Below are 23,713 nucleotides of genomic sequence, written 5' to 3'. Positions count from 1 at the left end.
CCCTTCCCGCCCACCCGCCGTCGCCTGAGGGAAGGGGCGGGAGGGGAGGGTGCTGATCATGTCCCCTGTGTGTCCCCCAAGGGCGGCTGAGCCCCTTCCGAGGGACACAGCGAGGTGGTACCGATACGAGGCTTTTCAGCGCGTTTATTCCCACTACCTGTTCTTGGTACAGGTATTGGCAAAGCAGGAAAATAGGCACAAATATTTTCCCGAGATTAAAGCAGCTCTACATCGTTACAGCCTTGCTGACAGAATCGTTAACCGCACCAGCGCAAACTTCTTTGAATATTATATTAACATCGCAATTCAGTTTCCTAATCTGTGATTTAATGTATCTTCAAAATTCGCAAAAACATTCACTGCTTACTGAAAAAAGCAAGCTAAACATTCTTCCAAGTCTGAAATTATTCTAAACCCGCTTTTTAAAGATGCAGCCCTGTTAAAGCTCAAGCAACACGTTTATTTGTTCATTTAAAAGCACCAGTCACTAAAACCTATATTATATTACACCATCTTGTAAATGACTACTGAAGTGAAATGCTTGCACTAATAAAAACTTAAAAAAATACAAATCTCTTACTAGCAATCTTTAAGATTTGTACAGAACATGTAAATAGGAAAACGCTTTATACATGTTAAAAGCTAAGCCGTTTTAGCAGCTCATTCAGCGTAACCAGGTAGTATTCAGTTGTGTCTGGTTTTTTATGCTTGTGTCCATTTTCAAAACTTCTCGAATCGCCATAGTAGCGTAGGTGGATGGGGGAAGGGAGAACTCCATCTTCAGTGCCCTGAACTTACCATCTATTGTGAAAGAAGACACAAAGCAAAAAGAGTTAAGAGCATAAGTAATGCTTATCCTGGATGTCATCTTCAGTGGACCCCGGTTTTCCACCACCACCCCTAAATCCATAGAACAGCCATTACCACCACACTCAAATGTACAATCCACAGTGTAACGTAGAATTTCATAAAACAACTTTATTTAAAGTTTTCTCGCAGTACGAAGTGATGTCTTAAGTATTTATTGGTAATGACAGTTAATTTTGTTACGAATGGGGTTTTCCTTGGTTTGTGTTGCTTTAAAAAACAAACAACAACAACAAACAGGCTTTTGTTCTTTCAAGATTCCTAGCCCCTCTTCCTTCCCCCCCCCCCCCCCCCCCCCGAAAGTAGTGCCAAAAGACTTTGTAACCAAAGTTATTTTAAAAATTCAAAGATCAGCAAGAACACTAACTTACCTGTAGGAAGAACTGGTAATGGTTTTCCTTCCAACTTATCCAAATCCGTAGTAAATAATGGGATTTTAGGATCATCATATGCAACAACTTCCCTTTATAACATACATAAGATTTATTATTATTATTACTATTATTCAAATTTGCCAGGTATAATCATACAACTGAGATGGAATGATTTTCTAATGAAATTATTATGAAATTTATCTTGCAATAACTGGTAAAGCTTTATATAGAAAACTTGCCTCTGTTTGATGAGGATTATCACAAAATAATGAACTAGTGAGAAATGTCTTTGCATAATTAATCTCATTCCTCCCATGGCATATCAGGATTTCCAGCTATACAAGAAGTACAGTTTATGAAATTAGGGGAAGAATGGTGTAAACTCTAAGAATACTTGGAAAGAAAATAAAAAAAATAAAAAGCATTCACTTTGAAGAAAACCCTCTAAACTTCTTTGAAAAGGCTTATATGCATATTTATGTATTCAGATAATAGAAATCATCCCATATGTAGTGACTAGGCTGAAAGAAGTAAGTGGGAGGTAGATAAGCTTTAAATATCAATAGTATTTAAAATAAAATGTAAATATGAGGTTTTTGACTCCCTCCTAAACCCTCTATATTTTGTCTATTTATGAAGTCTTTCTGCACATTTGTGTGGTTACCTCTTTAAAAGGTATTTATTTGGTTGCTGTGTGACAACTAGGTTGTCTCTCTAATACGGTAATTTAGTATATTGAAGTGATATAGATCTTTCTGATTGACACGCAGTTAATTGGAGACCCAACTTTCTCATAGCAAGATTGCAGCAAATAACTATTTTGAATATTATCTATCATGGCTTCAACATGAATAATTATCTATTAAGTGTTTAGGCAAGCCCTTGCAAGGAGAGTAACAACCAGATAGATGGTTTGACACTAATGCATCCAAAAAACAGAGGACGACTGCAGAAATAAGGCTATGGTTCAGTTTCAGCTGTATAAGCAACATAAGGAAAATGCACAGAGATTTCTCCCTACCCATGTTTCAGTCTATATGCACACACCATGGGTCAATCTAATACTTCTAACTTAGTCATCCCACATACACTCTATGCTGCCAACTCACAAGTTTGTTTATCCTCCTACTTACCAATTGACATTCTGAGGTCGAATAATAACCTTTCTGTATGCTCCAGAAAGTGAATAATCTCTGATCTTATGCCTCATGTTGTTGATATCAAGATTGTCAGCTACAAGCATTTCCTTGTAGGCCTCACCAACTGCAAGAGAGAAAAAAATATTTAATCAGAGTGTAGCACAGCTGATTGAAACAGACAGCTTTCATAGAGCATTCCATCCTTTGTATTTTAAGTTTTCAGCACATATGGTTATGTATGGGTTAAACGTTAGACAAAAGTTTAAAATTATATATTGCAAATCTTACTACCTACAACGTTTGCTTATACAACCTGATTAATAAAGGCAAGTAACCAAGAAAGAATCTTTTTTAGCGAATCAAAATTCCAGCTGAAAACAAAACTTACAACTTACAAAATACTTCAGGTAAGTGGAAAATGTATGTAAGATGTCAGTGAAATGTCAACCATCTTCAGAAGACTAACCTCAGGTATATGGATTTCAAAAAAGGGGGAGGGGAGGGGCAAGACTACCCCTTGTTCTATTTTTGAAAAAGCAGAGACTGAAACGAGTAAAGAAAGCCCTTTGAGAAACTTAGCTGATAGGTACCTGTAAGTAGCTCTGACACTGCCGAAAGGAGTAATTATTTTTTTTTACAGTCTTGCATCCCTAAGTAAGGGTGTGTACCTGTACGCCAGGGGAAGACATGGAAGGCAATGGACACACAAGAATATCCAGCAGCTAAAATGCTGTCTGATGCTGCTAGCCTGCACTGCAATTGTCAGCATTACTTCCATGCAATTGGGAAGTTTGAACAGGAATAAATTAGACTTTCCATGGGAAAATTCCATTAAAAATACAATGAATACAAAAAAAATTTCAGGTTTTCTTTCCAATCTTTGAATTCAATGTGGTTTAGTGCCATACATTGTAAATAGATCTTTGCTTTCCAAATGTTTGGAAATGAATGGGATCCAGCTCTGAGACTCGGTTCTGACAGCCAAAGAAAATCAAGAGAACTGACCAGTCTTTTAGGGGCAGCAAAGCACAAGAGCAGTTTAACCAAATATTGGAAGATTGGCATGGTTAAGTAGGGAATTTGTGACTAAGTTCATATCTAAGGACATATACAGTAGGTGAAAGCTAGGAAAGCCTTCAAACAAAGGATATACGAGCGCTGCTTAGGCACACAGAGATGGCATTAAGAAAGCCAAAGCCCAGTGAGAGCCTTCTATAATGAAATTATTACATTTGAGGAGGAGTGGAGAGCAGTGAATGTTGCTGGTCTTGCCTTTAGCGAGGCTTTCAACGTGTTCATGCAGCATCCTTATATCCAAGGTTAGAACATTACAGTAGGTAATGCTAGATGGGTAAAGAGCTGTCAGGCTCATGGTCCCAGTGGACAGTCACCACTGGTTTGTCCTCTGCCTAGAAGCTTGTTAACAGCACGGCTCCTCACGGAACTGGGACATGACATGTTAAATAACTTTGCAGCTCCTCCTCCATTAAGTTTGTGGAGGAAACGAAACTGAGGGAACAGTCAATACGCTTAAGGGCAGGACTACCATTCAGAGAGACATAGGCAGAGGCTAGAAGAATAGGCCAAGAGCACGAAATTTGTTAAGAACAAGTCCTGTACCCAAGAATGATTAACTCCTTGTAATGGTAAAGGCTACAGAGCACCTCTGCTGTCAGTTACTTGAGAATCCCGGGGGAAAGGAAACTTAACAGAGCAAGCTGGCAGCAACAAAAGCTAACAGCATGCTGGACTCTGTCAATGGGAGCGTAGCCAGTAGCTACGCCAGTAACAATTACTGCCCCTTGCTGGGCACTCATTAGATTGCACTTGGAATAAATCAGGTGTCCAGGTACAGGCACCCCAGTACGAAATATATGATGATAAACTTTAATGAATCTAATGGAGGGCCACCCCAATGGCAAGGGGTTGTAGCACATACTTTGTGAGGAGAATCTGAGACAAATGGGCTTCTTTAGCTTAGAGAAGACTCAGAGAAGACATTAGAGACTATTTGTCCTTGGAACTCTCACACCTGACAGGACAAAGCTGGCCTTGCTTTGACCAAAAGTTTGGACCAGGTGGCCTCCTGAGTCTCCTTCCAACTGAAGTGATTATACAACTCTGTCCCTTAATAATAACATAGTGCTCCATGCAAATAGTTATGGATTGCCAAACCTATTCCATAAAAACAATTTAAATCCAATATATCTTATATACAACAGATGAAATACATGCATTTTAACATTTGTATTTCTTAACATTTAATTAAACCAGATCTGGTTCTTTTTCCTAACATCAAAATTTTGGGTTATGTATTCTGTAAGTTTAGCTCGTTTTCTAATTTAAAAAAATCAAGTGCATATACTTTTTAAATGAACCTTTCACCATTTTCCCCCTTGTGCCAAGATAAATCATTTTGCTTCATTAGAAGTTTTCTGGAAAAGCTATTTGCTAAAAAGAAATACAAAACAGATTTATGTTAAATTATAAAAATTATAGTGAACTCTAGTATCATAATGGGAGAGGTTGACAGTAGCATGCCTACTACTAGAGCACAGCTCTGAAATAGCTGATTTTTAATGGTCAGGAAGGTTGGACAGATCTCATCTTCCTTTAAGAGCAGATCTACAGTTTCAGAGTCACTATGTAAGTCAATAGTCAGACTTACTTTTATGCTTTGGATAAATAACGTCAAATCCCGGCAAGGGCATCACAACGTCATGGATGGTGTAGTTATGAACATCTCCTTCTTCAATGTGAACAGCTGTGGCTACAATCAGGACAGAAAAGTAAAGAGTTACCAGTATGGATGCCTGTGACAGTTAACATTAGCCAAATTTAAAATGAGTCATTTGACTGAAACAACCCTACTTAGAGGGGGCTAACTACTCTGTTTTATCTCCACTGGAATAGACAACATTTCCAAGAAAAGAAATAATAGTCTTCAAGGCTGCCAGTTACCAGCAGACTCACAGCCTGGTTTCCAGAGACTTTTAAAGCCGAATGAAGTTAAGGACTGCTAGATGAGCAATCAATCCCCTTACCACATATCAGGCATACATGAAGGAGAAATATCATGGACAATCCCACCACAGCTAAATGCAAATCCAAGTGAAGAGAGTTTTGACTGAGTGCAGTTGCTGCTTTGCTAGATACTAATGTAAACAAAAATTCCTGTGGCTAAAGCTTTCATAAACCTTTCTTCCATAGTTCTCCATAGCTCAACAAGGTTTGGGTTTTTGGGTTAATTCTTGAGATCAATCAGTCCTTCACAGTCCCCCTTCCCTACCCAACTGCCTAACTGGAAAAACGAGTGAACCAACAGCTCAGGGATGTGTAATTCCTCACTCCTGATTCCTTGCAAAATGTGCCTAAAACTGGCCAAGGGATTCAGAAGACACTGGACCAAAATGGGTCACAAGGAGAGAAAGCAGATCTGTTTGTGATAGTGGATATTTGCACCTTGTTTTCTACCAATTTGTACTACAAAGCATCACCAGCCCTTTTTGTTTGTTTGTTTGATTTTACCTCCTTTAAGTGTGAGATCTCCTGGTACAGCTTTAAGCCCATATTCTTCTATTCTCTTGCTCACCATATTATTCCAGACGTAACTCTGGTAGCTATGAATGTACATTAAACGATTGTTTCTTGGTATCTGGAGGTTAAAAAAAAAAAGAAAAATTAGAAATACGTATTTTTAGTTTTTTCTTTTACTCATAAGCCAAAAATGTATATATTTGAAATGTCACCTTCTCCAGCACCAGGACTAACAAAACAACTTGATATACAGACTTGTGTCTTTTATTTGTGATTTGGGAAAAAGGTATGTGAAGAAATAATGATTTTATACATTTGAAATCCACACACAAAAAAACACTGTGGTTAAATTAAAAATGAGATAAACTTTTTGGGTTTTTTTGTTCAACAGCTCAAACACGTGGGGCTGTTAAAAGAAACACTGAATTCATCATATTCAACCTTCTGAAATCTTATGTAAACTTTGCAGATATTAAGGCATAGCATTATTCTAATTGTGTTCTTCATAAACAAGAAATTATTCCCAGCTTGTATGCTGGGCCCAATAATTGCTGGTTATGAGCTATCTCCTCCAAAGATTTCAACGTAATTACAGAACTTGAAAGTGACAGTGAATCCACCACCCATACAAAGCTGGTTCATTAGCATATTATCAGTTTGATTTATACTTTTAAAGCAACGGGAAGAACTCTGATACTGAATTTCTACACAATCCTCAGGTCTGTATTACAAACGGTTACTAAGTGTAGCTGTATTGCTTCCAACTTAAAGAGATCGTTGTTAAAGAGATCGTTGTATAAATTGGAGAGCTCATTATACATTGATTACAGATGTCATATGTTACCATCAGCAGTACTTCAAGCAAAAATGTAGGATAAAGATTTTACACTTAGACCGAGAGATGCCTGATGAGAGTATTTCTAATTCATCATGATACCATGAAAATGTTTATTCAAGTAAGTAGCCCACAGCACTTTTACACTCACTATGCCAAATGCAGAGATTATGTTCTTCATTCCATACTTTAAGAGTCCGCGTAGAAGCTGTCCTTCCACGCACCTTTTTACAGGTAGTTTCTTGAGGGCTGCTGCTGGATCTTTAGTCTTTGCCCATTCTTCTCTGCATTTTACTAAGTATCCCTTTTCAGCTAGAACAAGAATGCAGAATACAAATATTTTACCTACATGCCGAAAAAACATTAATTTCACCTTTTGTTAAAACAGTTGAGTTTTGTTAAAACACTTCACTCATGACAAATTACACAGGTTAACAGAATCACAGAATAGTTGAGGTTGGAACCTTACCTCCTGGTCGTGGTTTTAATATCAAATCCATTACTTCATTCCAATTGTTCTGTAGAATAGCTCTAAGATTCAAACAGGAATGTTGATTACGAACTTACTAAATATATTTTAAGATTGAGCAAACTTATTCGAAATAAGAAGTATTGTTTGTGTTTATGCAGTATTAGAAGTAGTGGCATTATGCAAGGTACCTCCTGAAGTTCTTTCAGAAACAAGGCCTTCCTTGAATCTAAAATTAAAACCGGTACATACAATAGGACAGAAAAGCCTTTAAGATATATAGGGTTTAAACAAATAAAGAGTGATGAAAACAACACATACCTGCCAATTTGGTATGTAGGAACAGCTGTAGTTCCAAATCTTTGCATTCCATAGTAATTAATGAATCCAATTTCCCTGAGAGAGTTCATTGCTTGTTCTATCTGGTCATCAGTTCCTGTTATATTTCTAGCATTAAAAAAAATAAACATGTCATGGACATGGACAGATTATTGAGGGCTTACACGATTTCATAATCCCCAAAATATTACAGCTCAACATTATACAGTGCTTAATAAATTCAGTAGCCTCCTGCCAATTGGATTTTTCTTTTTTGCAACATAAGATACACTGACATCCCTTCCCTGTTTGAGGGTGGTGGTGGGAAATCTAACAGAACTGTCTAAATACACGCTAACAATATTACCTGAGAACAACAGTGAAATGGTTCCCTTGCAGCTCTCCTAATTTCAGTGGATGGTTCTTGTAACTGAAATTTCCTAATTTAAAGTTCATCAAGCATTTATTCAGATGAGCAAGTCTTTGTGCAGTGATTCTAAAAAGAAACAGACCAACAGTGACCACACTATGCTTAGAAAAGCAGGTAAGTTCAATAAATATAGAAATGCCATCATTTTGAAACAAAAAAGCAATGACAGTCTAGTTAAAGAAAGAAGAGAGATTCTGAAAAGAAGAGAACATTCTTAAGGCCTACTTATTCAAGAGAAAACATGCACTTTGACAAAGTGTTAATACTGTCTTTTCACATCTATGTTAGCACATGCATTCAAAAAAAAACAAACCACACACACACAAAAAAACCCAAGCTTTTAATATTGAAGTACAGTGGTACTCCACACCACAAGCCTAACTCTCCTTTATTTGAGTAAATACACCGTGAAAGCACTGTGGTTAACTCCAAGACTGTGCTATGTAACTAGCCGCTGTGTGAGCTCAGTGGAAGTGAAGGAATATGAAACTGTCGCTGATTTCTGTTATTTTTGTTGCTAGGTCTTTCAGAAGTATGTCCTGTTCTTTGCATCGCAGAGCTTGCTCCTTGACACTTCTGCTAAAATTTATACCAGGAGAGACAAGTTTATCAAACAGCATGGCCAGCATAATCAGCTCAGAGGGGGCTGATAATAGGTTACCTCTCCTTCCCCACAACATCTGTCTCCAGTGATCTACAGCAGAGTTTGGTGCTGTGACACTACTGAACGTGCACCAGAATCGGAAGGTTCCTCCTGGGGAAGCTGGCAATGCTTACAACACACTGAAGCTCTTGGATGCAATGTTAAATGTGACCGTATTAAAAGTAAACAGAACAGCACCTGAGATGGTTACACCACAAGTTCAGTGAATTGCCATCGATGGGTAAACTTGTTTTCAGTAACGAGAATCTGGGCTCCTCACATAGTTCACAAATTAATTCCTTTTATATGCACAAATGTATGCGCATGCAAACCACAGGAAGGAAAATTATGAACAATTAAGTAGTGAATGCCCTCCTCTTAACAAGAACTTGAAAAATTACTGGCTCTCAAACCTCAGAATTCCTCCACTTGAGGACTGTGGTTTTGAAAGTGCTGTAAGTATCAGTACAGGCAGAATATTCCAGCCAGCTAAACAGATATTGTAATACACAACTGTGAGGCATCCATCATCCTCTGTTACTAATGTAGCACTAATTTCAAGTGCCTAGGAACCATGTAATTATCTTGAAGTATGCCAAAATAAGTTTTATTATGGGAGTAGGTTAAGGCAAGAAAAATTCCTTGTCTTTTCTTCCCCTTCTGGCTACTCACAGATGAGCAAAGGCAGTGGTTAGCCTTCTCTGGAGCTGTTCAGAGTTCAGTGAGAAAGGAAATAGGATTCCAGCTGGAGGAAGGGGGAAACAAAAGTCAGGAAGGAAACGCGACAGGATTTTCACCGTGTCATTCTGCTTATCTGCTGTTGCACGAGGGCCATGCAGTGCAAGAGCACACAGGCAATTTGGCCCACTGCTTCAGCCAAATATTAGCTGCATTTACATGTACCTAGCCTATGACTCAGAGCACCACTGCCTGAAAGTGTTAGCAGTCTCCATGGAATAAAAAAAGATTATGGTTTATTCATTAACACATGCTCAAGCACGTAACAAGATCAGGACATGAATTTGCTGTTCATGTTACGTGCATAACGAGTCTTAGCTTTTTAGTGAGGTAGCCAAGCCATCGTGCTAGGAGTGCAAACACTCCAGGGTATTTTCACTTACCTAAGAACAGCAATTTCTTGAACTGTTATAGCCCTTTTATCTTTAGTTCCCATGTAGGAAAATATGTTTGGCTTCACTCTTAAAGGCAATGGTGAAAGATATAAAAACTGTTAAAGTAGCCACAGATTGAACACAATTTTCAGTATAATTACCCAGAATTATTAATTTATCTTTTATGTGGAAAATACATACTTTCTATTTGAAATAGAACATACATTTATATAGGTAGACTTATATTCTTCCTCAGAAGTAGGCTGCAGTTCGACACTCCTAAATATGTGTGACATTTCCTAAGCTCATCTGTAAGTAAATAAAACTCAAACTTCCCTGTTTTAATTTTATGCAAACAGAACCACAACTGTGCTTTCAAAATATGAGCTTTGAAGTACTTCTCTCTATATATCCACTCAATTCATGAATATGTAGCCATCATTATAAAAAAAAAATTCACAGCAGGTCCATTTCTTCCTTAAATTTCAAATAGCATATGCATGCATGGTATTCAAATTGACACGACATGAGAATATGTGAAGTTAACTTAAAATTTGTTCCTTTTCTTCCCTCAAAAAGGAAATTTCCTTTCCACTTTGTGTACTACAGCCCGTGTTACACAGGAAATACATCCCGTTATTCCAGCTATGGGCAGCAGGTGGTAGCAGGATTACCACTAGGTATGTATTTCCACCAAACTACATACCTAATAGTCTCTTCTCAAATGCAAATATTAGTATTGTATTGTACTGGTTACTGTCTGAAGCGCAGATATTTATTTTTGAATAGGAACACTGAAGGGGGTGGAAAAGCAGGGAATAGATCACTGAATTGACCCTATTTAAAAAGAATTCTTTGTCTGTAATTCATTGTGTTCCCATTGTGCCTTTCACGAATCTGTTGTTGCATTTCGTGGGGTAAAAGAAGTTAAGGCTGTGTTTGTACTGGAGAAATTAATACATGGAATGACAGTTTATCAATTAGTACTTAGCAACCAATTAGCATATTATCACAACAGTATCTGACACAGATTCATAACATACCTGCATAAAACACACACATTCACCCACTTGAATAAAACTGGCTTTTAATTCATGTTATTCACATTGAGCCTATGAGCTGCCTAGCCCTTCTCCATATGGCCAATTTGAATTGTGTAGCTTTTTTCCACTGAAGGAATAGGGTACAGCCTTTAAAAATCACTTGGGATCACTTTGTACTTTCCTTCTGAAACATAGTTTCAAATTCAGTCTTTTTTTTAAAAAACCAAAAGGCTAAAAATTAGGCAATAGTAACCACTTGTATTGCTCTTACATAACCCTGAGGCTTAACATTCGCAGTAACATGAAATACACAGTGGGAAGACAGTGTGCTAGACAAGTTGACAGGAACAACAGCCTTACCTTAAAAATTTTGATAGGACGTTAATGGCATCCATAGTATCCTTGTTCTCCTTGTACAGTACAAAATGGCAGTAGCTTCCCCTAGATTTTGGCCAAGAGTGTTTTCTTGGATCTTTAAAAATAAAAAGGTCAAAATTTTAGAAGTGTCACTTTCTTATTTCAATGAATGTGGTTGCCATTGCAGTTCCATTTAAAACAAATACGTAAATTCAATTTCTGATAACCTCCATCTGCTTTAAAAATAAATAGATACATACTGACAGCAAAAGCTGCAAAGCACATTGAAAAGTACCTTCTCTCCTTCCACTGGCTGTAAATTTCTGTTTAATCAATCCTGGCACCTAAAAAAGCTTCAGTGAAATGGTGACAGTTCCTTTGTCATGAAACTACATAAAAATATCCCCTAGTCACTTAACTGCCACATTGCCGGATTAAACTCCTCAAAAACATTATCATTATACTTACTTTTAGCCAGTACAGTAAAAGCCACTCCACTTTTCACCTGGTGCCTTCTCTAATTGATAGATTTGGACCATTGGAGCACTGTTTGTAAGATGACTACAGTAATATTTACAGTACTAATATGTTATTTATTTTTGTAGGATTTTCTTCTGTATGTAATGAGAAAACATGGGTTGTATATCTATAAAAACTTTTAAAAGTTTATTATTAAAATATTAAGGTGAATTAGGAATTGGACTCAACAGTCCTTGTGGGTCCCTTCCAACTCAGGATATTCTATGGATATTTTTTTAAGTCATGTGGGAAAGAAAAATCTGGCACCATTACAACATTAACAAGTAATTCAAGCCAGATACTGTGCCATGTTTAGAGAGCACCAGAGGGAGCTCAGAACTTCAGCTCCTGCAGACTACCAACTGATTTACAGTTCTGTACAATTATTTGGAGATTGCTGGAGAGGGAAGCAAAACCGTCAATATATTTGTCAAGCTTCTGTTACACATAAAAGCTTCCAGGGATAACGCTTTCCTCTGACCATCATCCACTGCTGATGACATTACTGAGAATGAAGGTTCATTCAACAAGCTTTAGCAACCTATTTTGAGGTGCTTTGTTTATCAATTATTTCTTTTACAAGAACAAAATTAAGGATTTGTTTTTAAATAAGAAGCACCTTATCTCTTGGTAGCCACCAAATGGACATTCATTGTTTGGTACAAAAAGAGCTTTTCTTTCCTAAAAATAAAAGCTATCTAAAAAAGCCAGTCCTATTCCAGTATATAAACGTCAACACCGAAAGGAAGGTCTTGGAAAACACTGCTGGTTTTGTTCACATTTGTTTAATAAACCTCAGATATCCCATGCAGACAGTGAATATGTTTAAGCTTCATTAAACTTTTCGCTAAAGGACAACTCTTCTTGCCTTTCTTGAGAAAGCGCCATCCACACAAACACTTCTGTCAAAACAATTTCTCATGCTACAGTTTGAAATACTATATGTGTAGTTTTTAATCACTAAAAAATCATTCCAGTGATTGTCTTGTACCATTGGTTCCTAAGCAAAGTCCTCCCACAAAAACAATATAAAGTTTCCTAGGATCTAAACTGAGTAGCATGATCAAAAATCTGTTAAGAGACCTCATGATGCTACTGGTCACTGTTCTGAGCCACCATTTTTCTTAAGCACACTCAATGAAATACTGCATTCAGTTTGAAGAACAAGAAACCTTCATGAAAAACTCATTAATTAAAAGAGAAGTGGGGAAAACAGCGAGTGATTCACAGGGAAGGTCTTCTCCAGCTGAAACAGTTCTTCAAATTTAACTAATTCATCTTGCAGTTGTTTTGACACCCTCCTAAAAGAGAGCTCTAATCAAGGCAAGACTAAAAGGACTCTGCACGATATGCCCACAGGCTTCTCACCTCTGGGCATCACAGCCACATCCCTATCCCCAGCACTAAGTCCTAGAAGACTACAGCTATAATCCCAAGATTTATCCATTCCTGACCCAACACATTGAAGTACTCAATTGGGTAGATGGACTGAAAGGGCAGCCTGCATTCCTTATTGCTGTTTTTTCAGTCTCATTACTTATTTCACAGTAAAATCGTATTCCAAGTTTTTTTTTCCAAATCTTTTGCTGCAACTTGAGGGCTAGAAGCTCTCTGTTAAGATCACGACGTATGATACATACTTTTAAAGTTGTATACACCTGGAGAATGGGTTTTGAAATATAAGGCTGAAGGGTAAAGTTTTGGCTTAATGAAATCAAAGGGAAATTTACCATAGATAGGGTATGTAGATAGATAAGTATAGTCAACCCCAATAATTCACATCACTTATTACTGGCAGACTCTCTGCACCAAATGACTACTGCCTATACTGCACTAGTGAAAAAGAGATAGCACAAGCCTAATTCTTAGCTGTTTCTGGGAACTGTAATCATTATTTGTGTGTAGATTGTTTTTTTTTGTTTTGTTGTGTTTGTTTTGTTTTGTTTTAAATTAATTGTTACTACTTTGGCCAGTCTCGTCACAATTTAGGAGGTCGTAATGGTTGGCATTTCATTTTGTTAGCATGAAATGTCAACATCTCTTACCTGTTGCAGTTCTGACCTCTGTCCCAATGCATAGCGTAAAGAGCACAAAAGAGTAGCATTTAATTTTTAGACTGTCAAAGGGTTTTTAGAGGTGAACATGCAGGTTTATGGTTATGGGATTGTTTATGCTGTAGAGAACATCCAACAGTTAGGTGGTGGATGACAGCAATTTAGACAGTTATGCAATGGAATCGTGCAGAGGCAAACAGTGAACATATGGAAAGCTTCAATCGGAGATGCAACGAACTTCATTTGTGGACAATGATGAAACAGCAATTAACTGACAATTTAGTAAGGCAGTATTTTAAGTATTTGGGGTGCGAACTTACTATAAACAGACATCAGCTTTTAATTTTAAAATTTTAGGAAACTGTTTTTGGCAACGTTTATATTATAAACAAAAGTAATCAGATAGCTAGTTAGTGAGTATTACACACTTCTGAAATGTTTCTTGCCTGGGGAACCTGCTCAGGACTAAGATGTGTTAGTGGCTGTATAAGCATGAAGGACACGTAATCCTGACTAATAGGAACTTGCACTCAAACCCCACATCCATTAGCACTTACACACACCCATTGAAACTGTACACATCTCCACCAACTCTCCCAGGTGTTTGTAGCATTGCAACTTAAGAGTTCAGCTTTAGATGATGCTCCTCTGCATAACAAAACACTGCTCCAGAAAATGTTCTAATCCTAGAGATACATCATTAAATTCTCTTCAGTGTATTCCAAATACTTCAATCTTTTTATACAGTATTTGTTAAATCAAACTAGAAGCACAGGTAAATTTCCTCAGGCCAGGATGATTATTTTTTACCATAAAATTATAAATCAGACTGGTCAGCTTAATAACAACCACTTGACTGTAACAATGGTTAAAGAATATGTGCAAGCAAAGGGAAAGGTGGAGGTAAAACCATTACAAACCAACAGAGAACAAAACTGGTTGAGGAGAATTTTGTGCTGGTAAGTATACATACTCCATGCATAAAGCATGCAAACATACAGAGTTTCTAAACAATCAAACAAAATATATAACACGTTATAACTTGTACCAATAAAATACAACATTCCCATACTTGCCTAAAAAAATTTCAGAAGTAATAACTACATTGAATGTGGAGATGGTCTTCTTTCAAATTTTAAATTATCTTATTTCCTTTTATTTTCCTTTCTCCATCTCCTTTATCTTTAAAATGGAAAGGGCTAGCCTTACATACTACACCACTTGCAGTAGGTTGAAATGAAATTGGAATAAATCAGTTCAAAACAAACTTTAAAACCTTTAGTTAAGCACACAAATTTTTCATTTAGACAATCCTCTCAACTTGCAGAAGGATCAAAGTAAAATTAAAATACATGTAAATTAAAAAATAAAACACATTAAATGATGTAGAACATATGAATTTATCCCCTGTAACCAAAAACAAGATTTGGTAAGAGTATGTATAATACTGCATTTTGAAAATCTTTCACTACTGTAATTATTCCAAAATAGTAACCACAACATAATCAGTATGGACAATCTTTTGCAAATAAAACACGGCCACTTCTGCTTTCAAAACTAACGACTGAAACTATCTTAAAGACCACAGTAAATATATTATGTTTATATAAAACTATAAGAAAACAAATAGGTCCTATCTCAATTCAAGTCATGAAGAATTTTATCATGATTTTTCAAGACAGTCAAGACATGCCGAGTGCGTTTCAACTACAAACACAGCACACGCTTGCGGATCCAGGCAAGTCCATGAAAGCTACGTTGAAACAATACATATAATAAAGCCCCTGTTTTGCCTGTTCCCCTTGTAATACCAAAAGGTCCTCTCACTTCTAACATAAATATACTCGATTAATGATTCGGAAAGAAAAGTGAGTAAAAATTTAAATGTGAGATACCGTTTGCGTTCCTAGTTACTTTAGATGCATGACATCAGCACAGACAAAAAGAGAAAAGCCAGATTACATTTTAGGATGTACAATCCATGTGAAGTACTTTCTAATGTTTTGTTTTGTTTTTTAATTTTCAGGTTAGTTTTAGCATATACTTTACCCAACTGTTGTGATACTGAAACTCACTTGCCAGTGCTTTTTTCCCAGCAGCATGATAGGCAATAATGTATTTTTTTCCATCTCGATCTTCTGTTTTAGTCTCCAGTCCAGGAAACAAGGACTTAACAGCTTGATGGATGACTGTTCGTTTCTCTTTACTGTCTTCAATTACCTGTGGTAAAACATATGCGTACATAAAACACATAAGATAACACAAAAGGAGAAGGACTCTCTCAGAGTTGAAGTTTTGTGTGCTTAAAAAAACCTATTGAATCACACTAAACTGAATAGGTACACTTTAAAAAGTCTGGCCTAGTCATTAGTTTGAAAAACAGTTAGAAACTGATACAAAGTCTCAACACTCAAAACCAAAAATTTTCAAGACTAATTCCCCTCTTTTGTACTTAATAAAATTCCCTCTTCTAATGATAACTCTGGCAAAACTAAGTTTTTCTACATGAATTAAAGGAAAAAAAATAAATCACTAGTTAAGATTCATGGGATTGCTTATTTGAAATTACCAGACCTAATCTTACTCATTTCTCTAAACCAAATGTAGCTCAAGAGTTGTTCTTCAAATATATGGAATATTTGACTTTTCAAAAATATGATTTTTTTGTTTTAAACCTTTTTAATTTCTTGTGACAGAAGACCATATTTATCCTCTTTTCTATTAAATCACTAAGCGTTGCCCTTGGAAATAGTCTTTTTATCAGGATGGATTTTATTTAACCCTTCTCACATAAATATCCTATAAAACACTTCTAGACAGAGAACCAAAATATTGCAATAAAATTTTAACACCACAGAAATTAAGACATGCATTTGAGTTCATGTGCATAGTCCCACTGAGATCTTAACTACTCACATGCATGAATTTGAGTACATCCGTACGTAATGCTTTACAGAATTGCATCTAAATTAGCAACGGTTCCTTATTACCTGCTGCTACAGCACGTTCAAGCTGCTCTTATGCTACGCATACATTAGAAAGCACATACGTTCTAGTCACTCACTCTTATCCCCTCCCCCCCAAATTTTATCCCATTTATTAATTTTACCTCGATGGCAACACTAGTTTCTTTATTCTTAAGAAGCTGGAGCTCCTCTAAACGCTGCTTGTCTTCCTCTGACAAAACTGTAAATGTTTCTTCCGATGGGTCCTGACACGCATTTAAGGGGGGGAGGAAAAACAAACATCCAATAACCCATGTAAAACAGTTTTCAGTCTCTTAATGTTCTTGCTTAATGAGTTTAGCCATTACCTTTACCTCAGAATTTACCTCATCATCCACTGGGACAGAAAAGTCATCTAAATGGCTCACACGTCCATCTTTGCCTATTTCATGAACAACAAAGTCCGAGTATCTGATGGGAAGAAGCATGCATTAAAACTGTAATTTAAAAAACAAAAATATCCCACATCACAAAGTCCTCTCCTAAGAAGCTATTTGCTCACAGAATTCATTCAAGGGAGTGCAAAAGAAACTTCAGCCATGGGAAAGCTGTACCTATTCCCACCCCTCAGAAAGATACCAAGAAAACATTGCAGAAAGTCTAGCGTATCTAAATCAAGTAGACTTCTTTGCAGATAACCAAGCACCTGCTGTAGTTATTCAGTCATTTTCCCACTAATTTGGGGAGATCAGTAATTTATGTCCTTAATTGTCACTACCAACAATTAAGACTACTACGTCACCCAACAATTAAGACTACTACGTCACCACAAGTTCAACACAAATGCACTGTCACTTCAAACAACCTGCAGGATAAAGCACGTGTTAGTCATTCTCTAAGGAAAGCAAGACAAGTTCAGCTCTGTTACATATATTCAGTTACAGAGAACATCTTCCAACAAAAACTATTCTGTACCCTCTGTGACAGCAACATAAAATTTCACTGTGACATTTTAGATTGAGTTGCTACACCCAATGAGAAAAACATCCTAAGGTTAGAGTAGAAACAGTCTATGCTGCAATTGCTAAATTGTTTTAAAGTAGCAACAGCCTGTAAAGAGGGGGGGAAAAAAAGTCATCAGCTTATGAATGTTGAAAGATCAATAAAAAGCTTGAGCACTGGAATGTTTCTATAGTATCCCCCCAAGCCTACGTTTGCCGTACATCTTACTGGTGGAATTCCTTCCTAAGGAAGAGTGTTTTACGTCCGCTCTTATTATCTGTAGCTGTCTAGACATGCTAGTGACGGTTACCATAAAAATGTTAGGATTAAATTAATTATAGGTGTTATAAACTGGGATCAAAGTCAAACCGTGAGTCCACAAACATTTCTAGCACACAGCTACATCTGGCCACCTCAGTTTGAAGACTGGCAAATTTCCCAGCAGGAGGTTCAGCACAGACTGCGTTCACCAGTGAAGGATTATGCTAGCTGTTTAATGCTGCTTGTAAAGGTTAAATACAGAACACGTACATATCGTTTTATTATATAAGATGTTCTATATACGAAGCTAGTATTTAAAAACAAGGACTTTTTGGTGCGTAAAACAAAACTGATTTCTGCTTCAGAGTTTTTGTATGTGCACTCAGAGTTTTATTCAACTATCTTTTTTAATTAAAAAACTCTAGAAGATTCATGAAAAAATAAAAGCTACTATAAGCCAATTGTCTTATTAAGTTTATAATGCAAGATTCCACACCCTGAGTTATAAAATTCCCTTTTATGTTTTGTAAATGACATTATGGCTGATCACAGTGTAAGTTAAACTCTAGTGGACTACCTGCCAATATACATGCTTAACTACTGTAGCACTAACAAGCCAGGGAAATGCAAGAAAGAGCTTAGCTGGAGAGGGATGGCTTCAATACTGTTATCAGTGCCTCCTGAATCAGCACTGAAGAGCTGTACAGAAGGTAGCTATATTGCACAAGGTTTTATGCTGCATGCTGCTGCCACAGATAAAGATAAATGGCAAAGCTTAGCGTAGTCATCTATTTCTATCCACACAGAGCTTCCCTCTCCAGAGTTCCATTTGACAGGAACAAAAAACAAATAAAAGAGAAAAACAACCAAGAAAAATGCCAAATTAAACCTTTCTTTCAATCTCAGCATTAGCAACAGAAAGCGATGAACCTCCCAAATGGCCGCACATAATCCAACTGCATCCTGTGAGTCAGAAAAGGAAAATGGAAAACAACAGCTGCTAACACAAGGAATTAACGTACATATATATATAACAAGACAAAGAGTTACCTCTCTTTTAAGATTCCAGAAAACCCTTTATGAGAGCTAACAAATTTAGTTATGCCAACATCACTTTCTGTCAGTCCATGCTTCATCATGTCTGCAAAGCTCTCTGGATCTCCATCTTCATCACTGTCCTCTAGTTCCTCATCTTCTTGCTCCTCACCTTCCTCATTGGGGATTATTTCATTTTTCGTGTCCTCAAGCAGAGATTTGTCAGGTTGTTCTTTTACAGTCTCAACGCTCTGCCCAGAGTTGTTCCCTGTCTGAGACTTCTCTGAGATCTTCTGTCTTTTAATTTCGTCTGCATTAGCCACATCATCCTCAGAATGAGGACGTTTCAAGGATATGCTATTCATTTCTACAGTTTCCATGTTTAAGGCACAGTGTAGGATAGAAAGCCCTGAGGAGCAAGAAGAATGGCTTATTTCCTGGCTGCTCAAGAGCAATATCAATACATAGTCTCTTCACTCCAAGGACTGCACTCTGCAACAGTTTGGGAAAACCATAAAACTTTCTGCATTTAAGTTAAACATCAAGTAAAGTTGTGGGGTTTTGTTTTCTTTTTTACAGCTAGAAACAATACGTACTTGAGAAGAGAGAAGGGAGATATTAAAGGGACTTAATACCCATCTGAGGCAGCAAGGATATAAAGCTATAGAAGAGCAGAACTCGATGTTACACAGTGCATTTACAACCACTGTCACCCTTGCAAACTCTTACACAGCTGCATCGAGCCCTGTCCATGCAGATCCTGCTGTCAATAGTAATTTAGTGCCTAACAAACTTTCTGGTCCCAAGTCTCTGTTAGACATTACTGCTCTCAATTATTCCTTGTTCTACCAAATTTTGATCTTGCAAGGATTGAGAGAAGATGGCTTGATTCCCCCTAAACCTGAAATCTCACCTTCTCCTTTTCTGTGTGCATCTCTTCTAACACACACAATCCCACATGGAACTCAAGATGGCAGGAATTCAGACCAAAAGATAATAGGGAAGGGGTAACACATTTTTTGAATGAGTGGGACAAATGAAACAATAAGCAAGTGAAATGATTTCTGAGAATATGACTACTCACAATGGTGGAGCAGGGATCTGACTCTTCACTGGCAACTTTAGCTGCCGCCCTTCTGTCAGCAGAACCAGAACCTAGAGATCTGAAAAACAAAGGAAAAATATCTATTTGAGAAAGTCTGGGGAAAAAAAATAACCATAAGTTTGCAAGGATGCCCTCAACTGCCCTGTGCGCATCATGGTCACTTCCAGCTGGCTCCACAACGGAGGAAACCCACCACATGCCAAAACTCTACTCAAAAAAGGCGCACACAGTGCCTCTACTCGGGCATACTTAAAAAAGACAGGAGCTGCTGGTGGCAGAGAGCACAACGGGAGGCAAAGGAGGACGTGTGTGAGGACATACTAAAAAAGACCTGTGGGGAGGAATGTGGAAGGGAACACTGCAGGGGACGTGTGCTCCATGCCAGACCAAGGACACCTCTCAGGAGACCATGGCCTCCCACCAGGGAGCAACATCCATCACTCTGTATTTCTCTAATGTTCTATTTAAATTTAAAGGGTATGTTTTTAAAGGAGGACACATGACTAATCATCACATGCTGAGTTGTTAACTACTTGTTACCAGTTTAGCTGTTAGCCACTACGGATTTAATTGTTGGGACTTTCAGCTCTAAGGTCACATAAGTTTAGGGTAAATAGGCAGGAAAGCCTGTTTTAGGAACATCTGAAACGTTTTGCTCAAATGAAGGACTGAAAACAGAAGCTAGAAAGGAAAAGAAATAAAAGGAAATAAGTAGACTTATAAAAATGCACATGCGATACCTGAAAATGGTGACAAAACACACGCAGAAGAAAGCAAAACACTACACAAACCAGTATACCTACTAGCAGAAAACATCAATGTCAGTTTGTCCTCAAATAATAGAATATAAAATCCTCCTTTAAAAATATCATACCCAAGAGAAGCAATTCACCAGCATTTCCAGATTCTTCTTGTATCTTCCCAAATTCATGGGGTGCTGGCAATAAAGCACTGGTGAGGAAAAGGCCTCTAGATGGCTTCTGAGTCTCCTCGCATGGCGAATGAATCCACATGGAGCACGCTGAAATCTTCTGGAACACCTGCTGAAGGAGGTAGCAAGACAAATCTCATGTTTCTAAAAGAAATATGTAATGCTGAGTTACTAAATCACGCAAATGGTTAAAAGAACTCAATGTTGGCCCCAGAGGCTCTGAAGTTAGCAGGCACGGCCCGGTCACGCTGGAGCGCTGCCTGGTGCCGAATGGCGACCACCACCAGGGCAGCCAGTGGCGGGAGCTGCAGTGTGGGGGCACACAGAGCAGGGTGTTTCAGAGAAAGGCCCTTTATCTTCCTGACAGCTGTTGAAGTGCCTCAGCCCTCTGCCCCGCTAACAGGTGCTTCTGCAGAAGCCAGGCTTCGCACGCAGCGCGGCTCTGCAGCAGGGACCTCGTCCTGACAGAGCCACCGACTTTCCTGCCGCACCAAGCGGTCACTGGGGCTTCATTCCTCTCCCAGACGGGCACGGGACCTGTCACGGAACAAAACGCGACCGCAGCAGGGCGCGATGATGATGATGATGATACGAGCTCGGCAGGCGGCCGGGAGCCGAGCCGAGCCCGGCCCTACCTCAGCGGCGCCCCCGCGGGCTTTCGAGCCCGGGGAAGCGGCTCGGGGAGCGGGGCGGCAGCGCCAGGCCCCGGAAGAGGCGGGCAGGGAGGGCCCGGGGGCCCGGTTACGGTCCCGGTAGCTCCAGCCGCCTCCTGCCGGGGGCTGGGGTGGGCGGGACGGGGAGGAAAGGCCTGCGGCCCCGGGGAGGGCTCCGGGAGCTGGGGACGGGGGTGCCGCTTACCCGCACGCCGGCTCGGGAGGACGGGCCAGGAGGAGGAGGAGGAAGAGGAGGAGAGGAGGAGGAGGAGGAGGAGGAGGAGGAGAAGGAGGAGGAGGAGGGCCCAGCTCGGCTCCACGCCGCGTGTACGGGGGCGGGCTCCGGCCAGAGCTCCCGGCTGCGCCCCTGCGGGCGGGCGGCGGCGGCTGCCTCAGCCCCGGGCTGCGGGGAGAGCCGGGGAGTCACAGGATCGTTAAGGCTGGAAAATCCCTCCAAGATCACCTGGTCCAACCACCCCCCTACCACCAGTGTCACCCACTAAACCCTGTCCCTAAGCACCACGTCCAACCTCTCCTTGAACACCCCCAGGGATGGTGACACCACCACCTCCCTGGGCAACCCGTCCCAGTGCCTGACTGCTCTTTCTGAGAAGAAATGTCTCCTCATTTCCAACCTCAACCTCCCCTGGTACAACTTGAGGCCATTCCCTCTAGTCCTGTCACTAGTTATCTGTGAGAAGAGGCCGACCCCCAGCTCCCCACACCTTCATTTCAGGCAGTTGTAGAGAGCAATAAGGTCTGCCCTGAGCCTCCTCTTCTCCAGACACAACAACCCCAGGTCCCTCAGCAGCTCCTCACAGGACTTGTGCTCCAGGCAGGGCATTCAGGGCTGCCTCTAGAGCCAAAAGGAAGGAGCTGCTCTTGCAGGGAGGTGTAATTAGCAGGATAATTAAAAGAGTTCCTGGCCGGGGCAGCCCTGGGAAGGCGGCAGTGCCCATGGCAGGCTGCTCTGCACACCCTTCCTTCACCTCTGGCCTGCTGAAGTTTTCCTTTGCAACTAAAAAACTATACTTCGAAGCACCTAGGGGAAGCAGGCAAGAATGTACTATAAACTCCTCAAAAGAACAACAGCAGTACAGAAAAGCATAATTTTCCCCAGTCAACTAGAGTCAGTGGCAGTGAGTCACGCCTGTGAGGCAGTCAGTGGCCTTCCTGAACTCTCCTACTGTGCAGCAGATTGTGCTAATTGAACATCAGTTCCCCGGGCACGGACGTGTCTGAGTGCCATTTCAGAACCTGCACCATGCAAATCACGCCACCATTTTAAAACCAAATAAAAACAGAGTGGATCTGTACTACGAGCATTCTCTGACCTGGTCAGAATGTCGGCTTCCACCCTCCTTTCTATTGTAAGCAGCAGTGCAAGAACGTCTTCACCATTAACTTCAACACATAGGATTTGTCTCTACTTTCAAGACTCTTTGTAGCATATCATAATACTAGCCAACCTCATATCTCCTCTTTGTCAAGCTATTAATGCCACTTTTTAGTTTCTTATACTTCTTATTCTCTAGTCATACTCTGTTCATCACACGTGCATGTGATGAGACTTACAGCACTGCATGTATATGAGTGATTTTCTCATCCCTGGTACTTACTTTCTTACTCTGCTCCAAGAGGGGAGGCAACAAAGTGGAGCACTTTGGTTTGGATTTTAAAAATCCCAGGTACACATGCATTGCTGTGTGACTAGCTTACAAAGGACCATATTAAAGAAACACGTTGCACTTAGAAAGGAAGGAGCAAAGATCTGTGGCTATTCTTGGGAGGGAGGTGGATCCACAGAGATTTATTTTGCCAAGTTGATTTGTGCTAGAGGATCAAAGCTGTGTCTTTATCACTGGCCCTCAGTGGGCCAGTGAACTCCCTGACTGCCCTTCTCACTCGGTATTTAAATAACCTACTAGAAACCAGTAGAGGTAGATGGGTTTTGCGTGCCCCTGCGGACAGGTCAATGGTGGACTGGACACAGTGATAGACATGGCAGAGTACAGCATTGCTGAGGAATCCAGAGCTGTGACTACTGTTGTTCAACTCCCAGGCTGTCTTTGAAATAGAGGAAA

At 39.4% G+C, this 23,713-nt stretch overlaps 1 protein-coding gene across 6 annotated transcripts; it reads right to left on the bottom strand.

Moving 5' to 3' along the window:
* Positions 1-127: 127 nt before the first annotated feature.
* PUS7 (pseudouridine synthase 7) lies at positions 128-21,888 on the bottom strand. Of its 6 annotated transcripts, none has more exons than XM_066988713.1 (18): positions 21,835-21,888; positions 20,920-21,088; positions 20,025-20,103; positions 18,956-19,349; positions 17,011-17,113; positions 16,807-16,908; positions 15,773-15,917; positions 11,128-11,239; positions 9,734-9,811; positions 7,907-8,035; positions 7,543-7,668; positions 7,222-7,283; positions 6,904-7,064; positions 5,909-6,035; positions 5,049-5,150; positions 2,375-2,504; positions 1,239-1,330; positions 128-801 (listed from the first exon to the last, which is right to left on the bottom strand). In XM_066988713.1, exons 4-18 carry the CDS (start codon positions 19,318-19,320, stop codon positions 665-667), a joined length of 1,971 nt encoding a protein of 656 aa, XP_066844814.1. In that variant the 5' UTR covers positions 19,321-19,349; positions 20,025-20,103; positions 20,920-21,088; positions 21,835-21,888; the 3' UTR covers positions 128-664. The 6 variants fall into 6 exon arrangements, with proteins under 6 accessions (XP_066844814.1, XP_066844900.1, XP_066844860.1 ...); XM_066988799.1 differs by having other exon boundaries at positions 20,920-21,085; positions 21,835-21,856; XM_066988759.1 differs by lacking the exon at positions 21,835-21,888 and adding an exon at positions 21,612-21,790.
* Positions 21,889-23,713: the final 1,825 nt, after the last annotated feature.

The sequence above is a fragment of the Anser cygnoides genome, chromosome 1 (assembly GCF_040182565.1).
Source record: "Anser cygnoides isolate HZ-2024a breed goose chromosome 1, Taihu_goose_T2T_genome, whole genome shotgun sequence".
NCBI classification, from domain to species: domain Eukaryota; kingdom Metazoa; phylum Chordata; class Aves; order Anseriformes; family Anatidae; genus Anser; species Anser cygnoides.
Note: the sequence above shows the minus strand (reverse complement) of the source record. Positions and strands in the feature narration are given on the sequence as shown.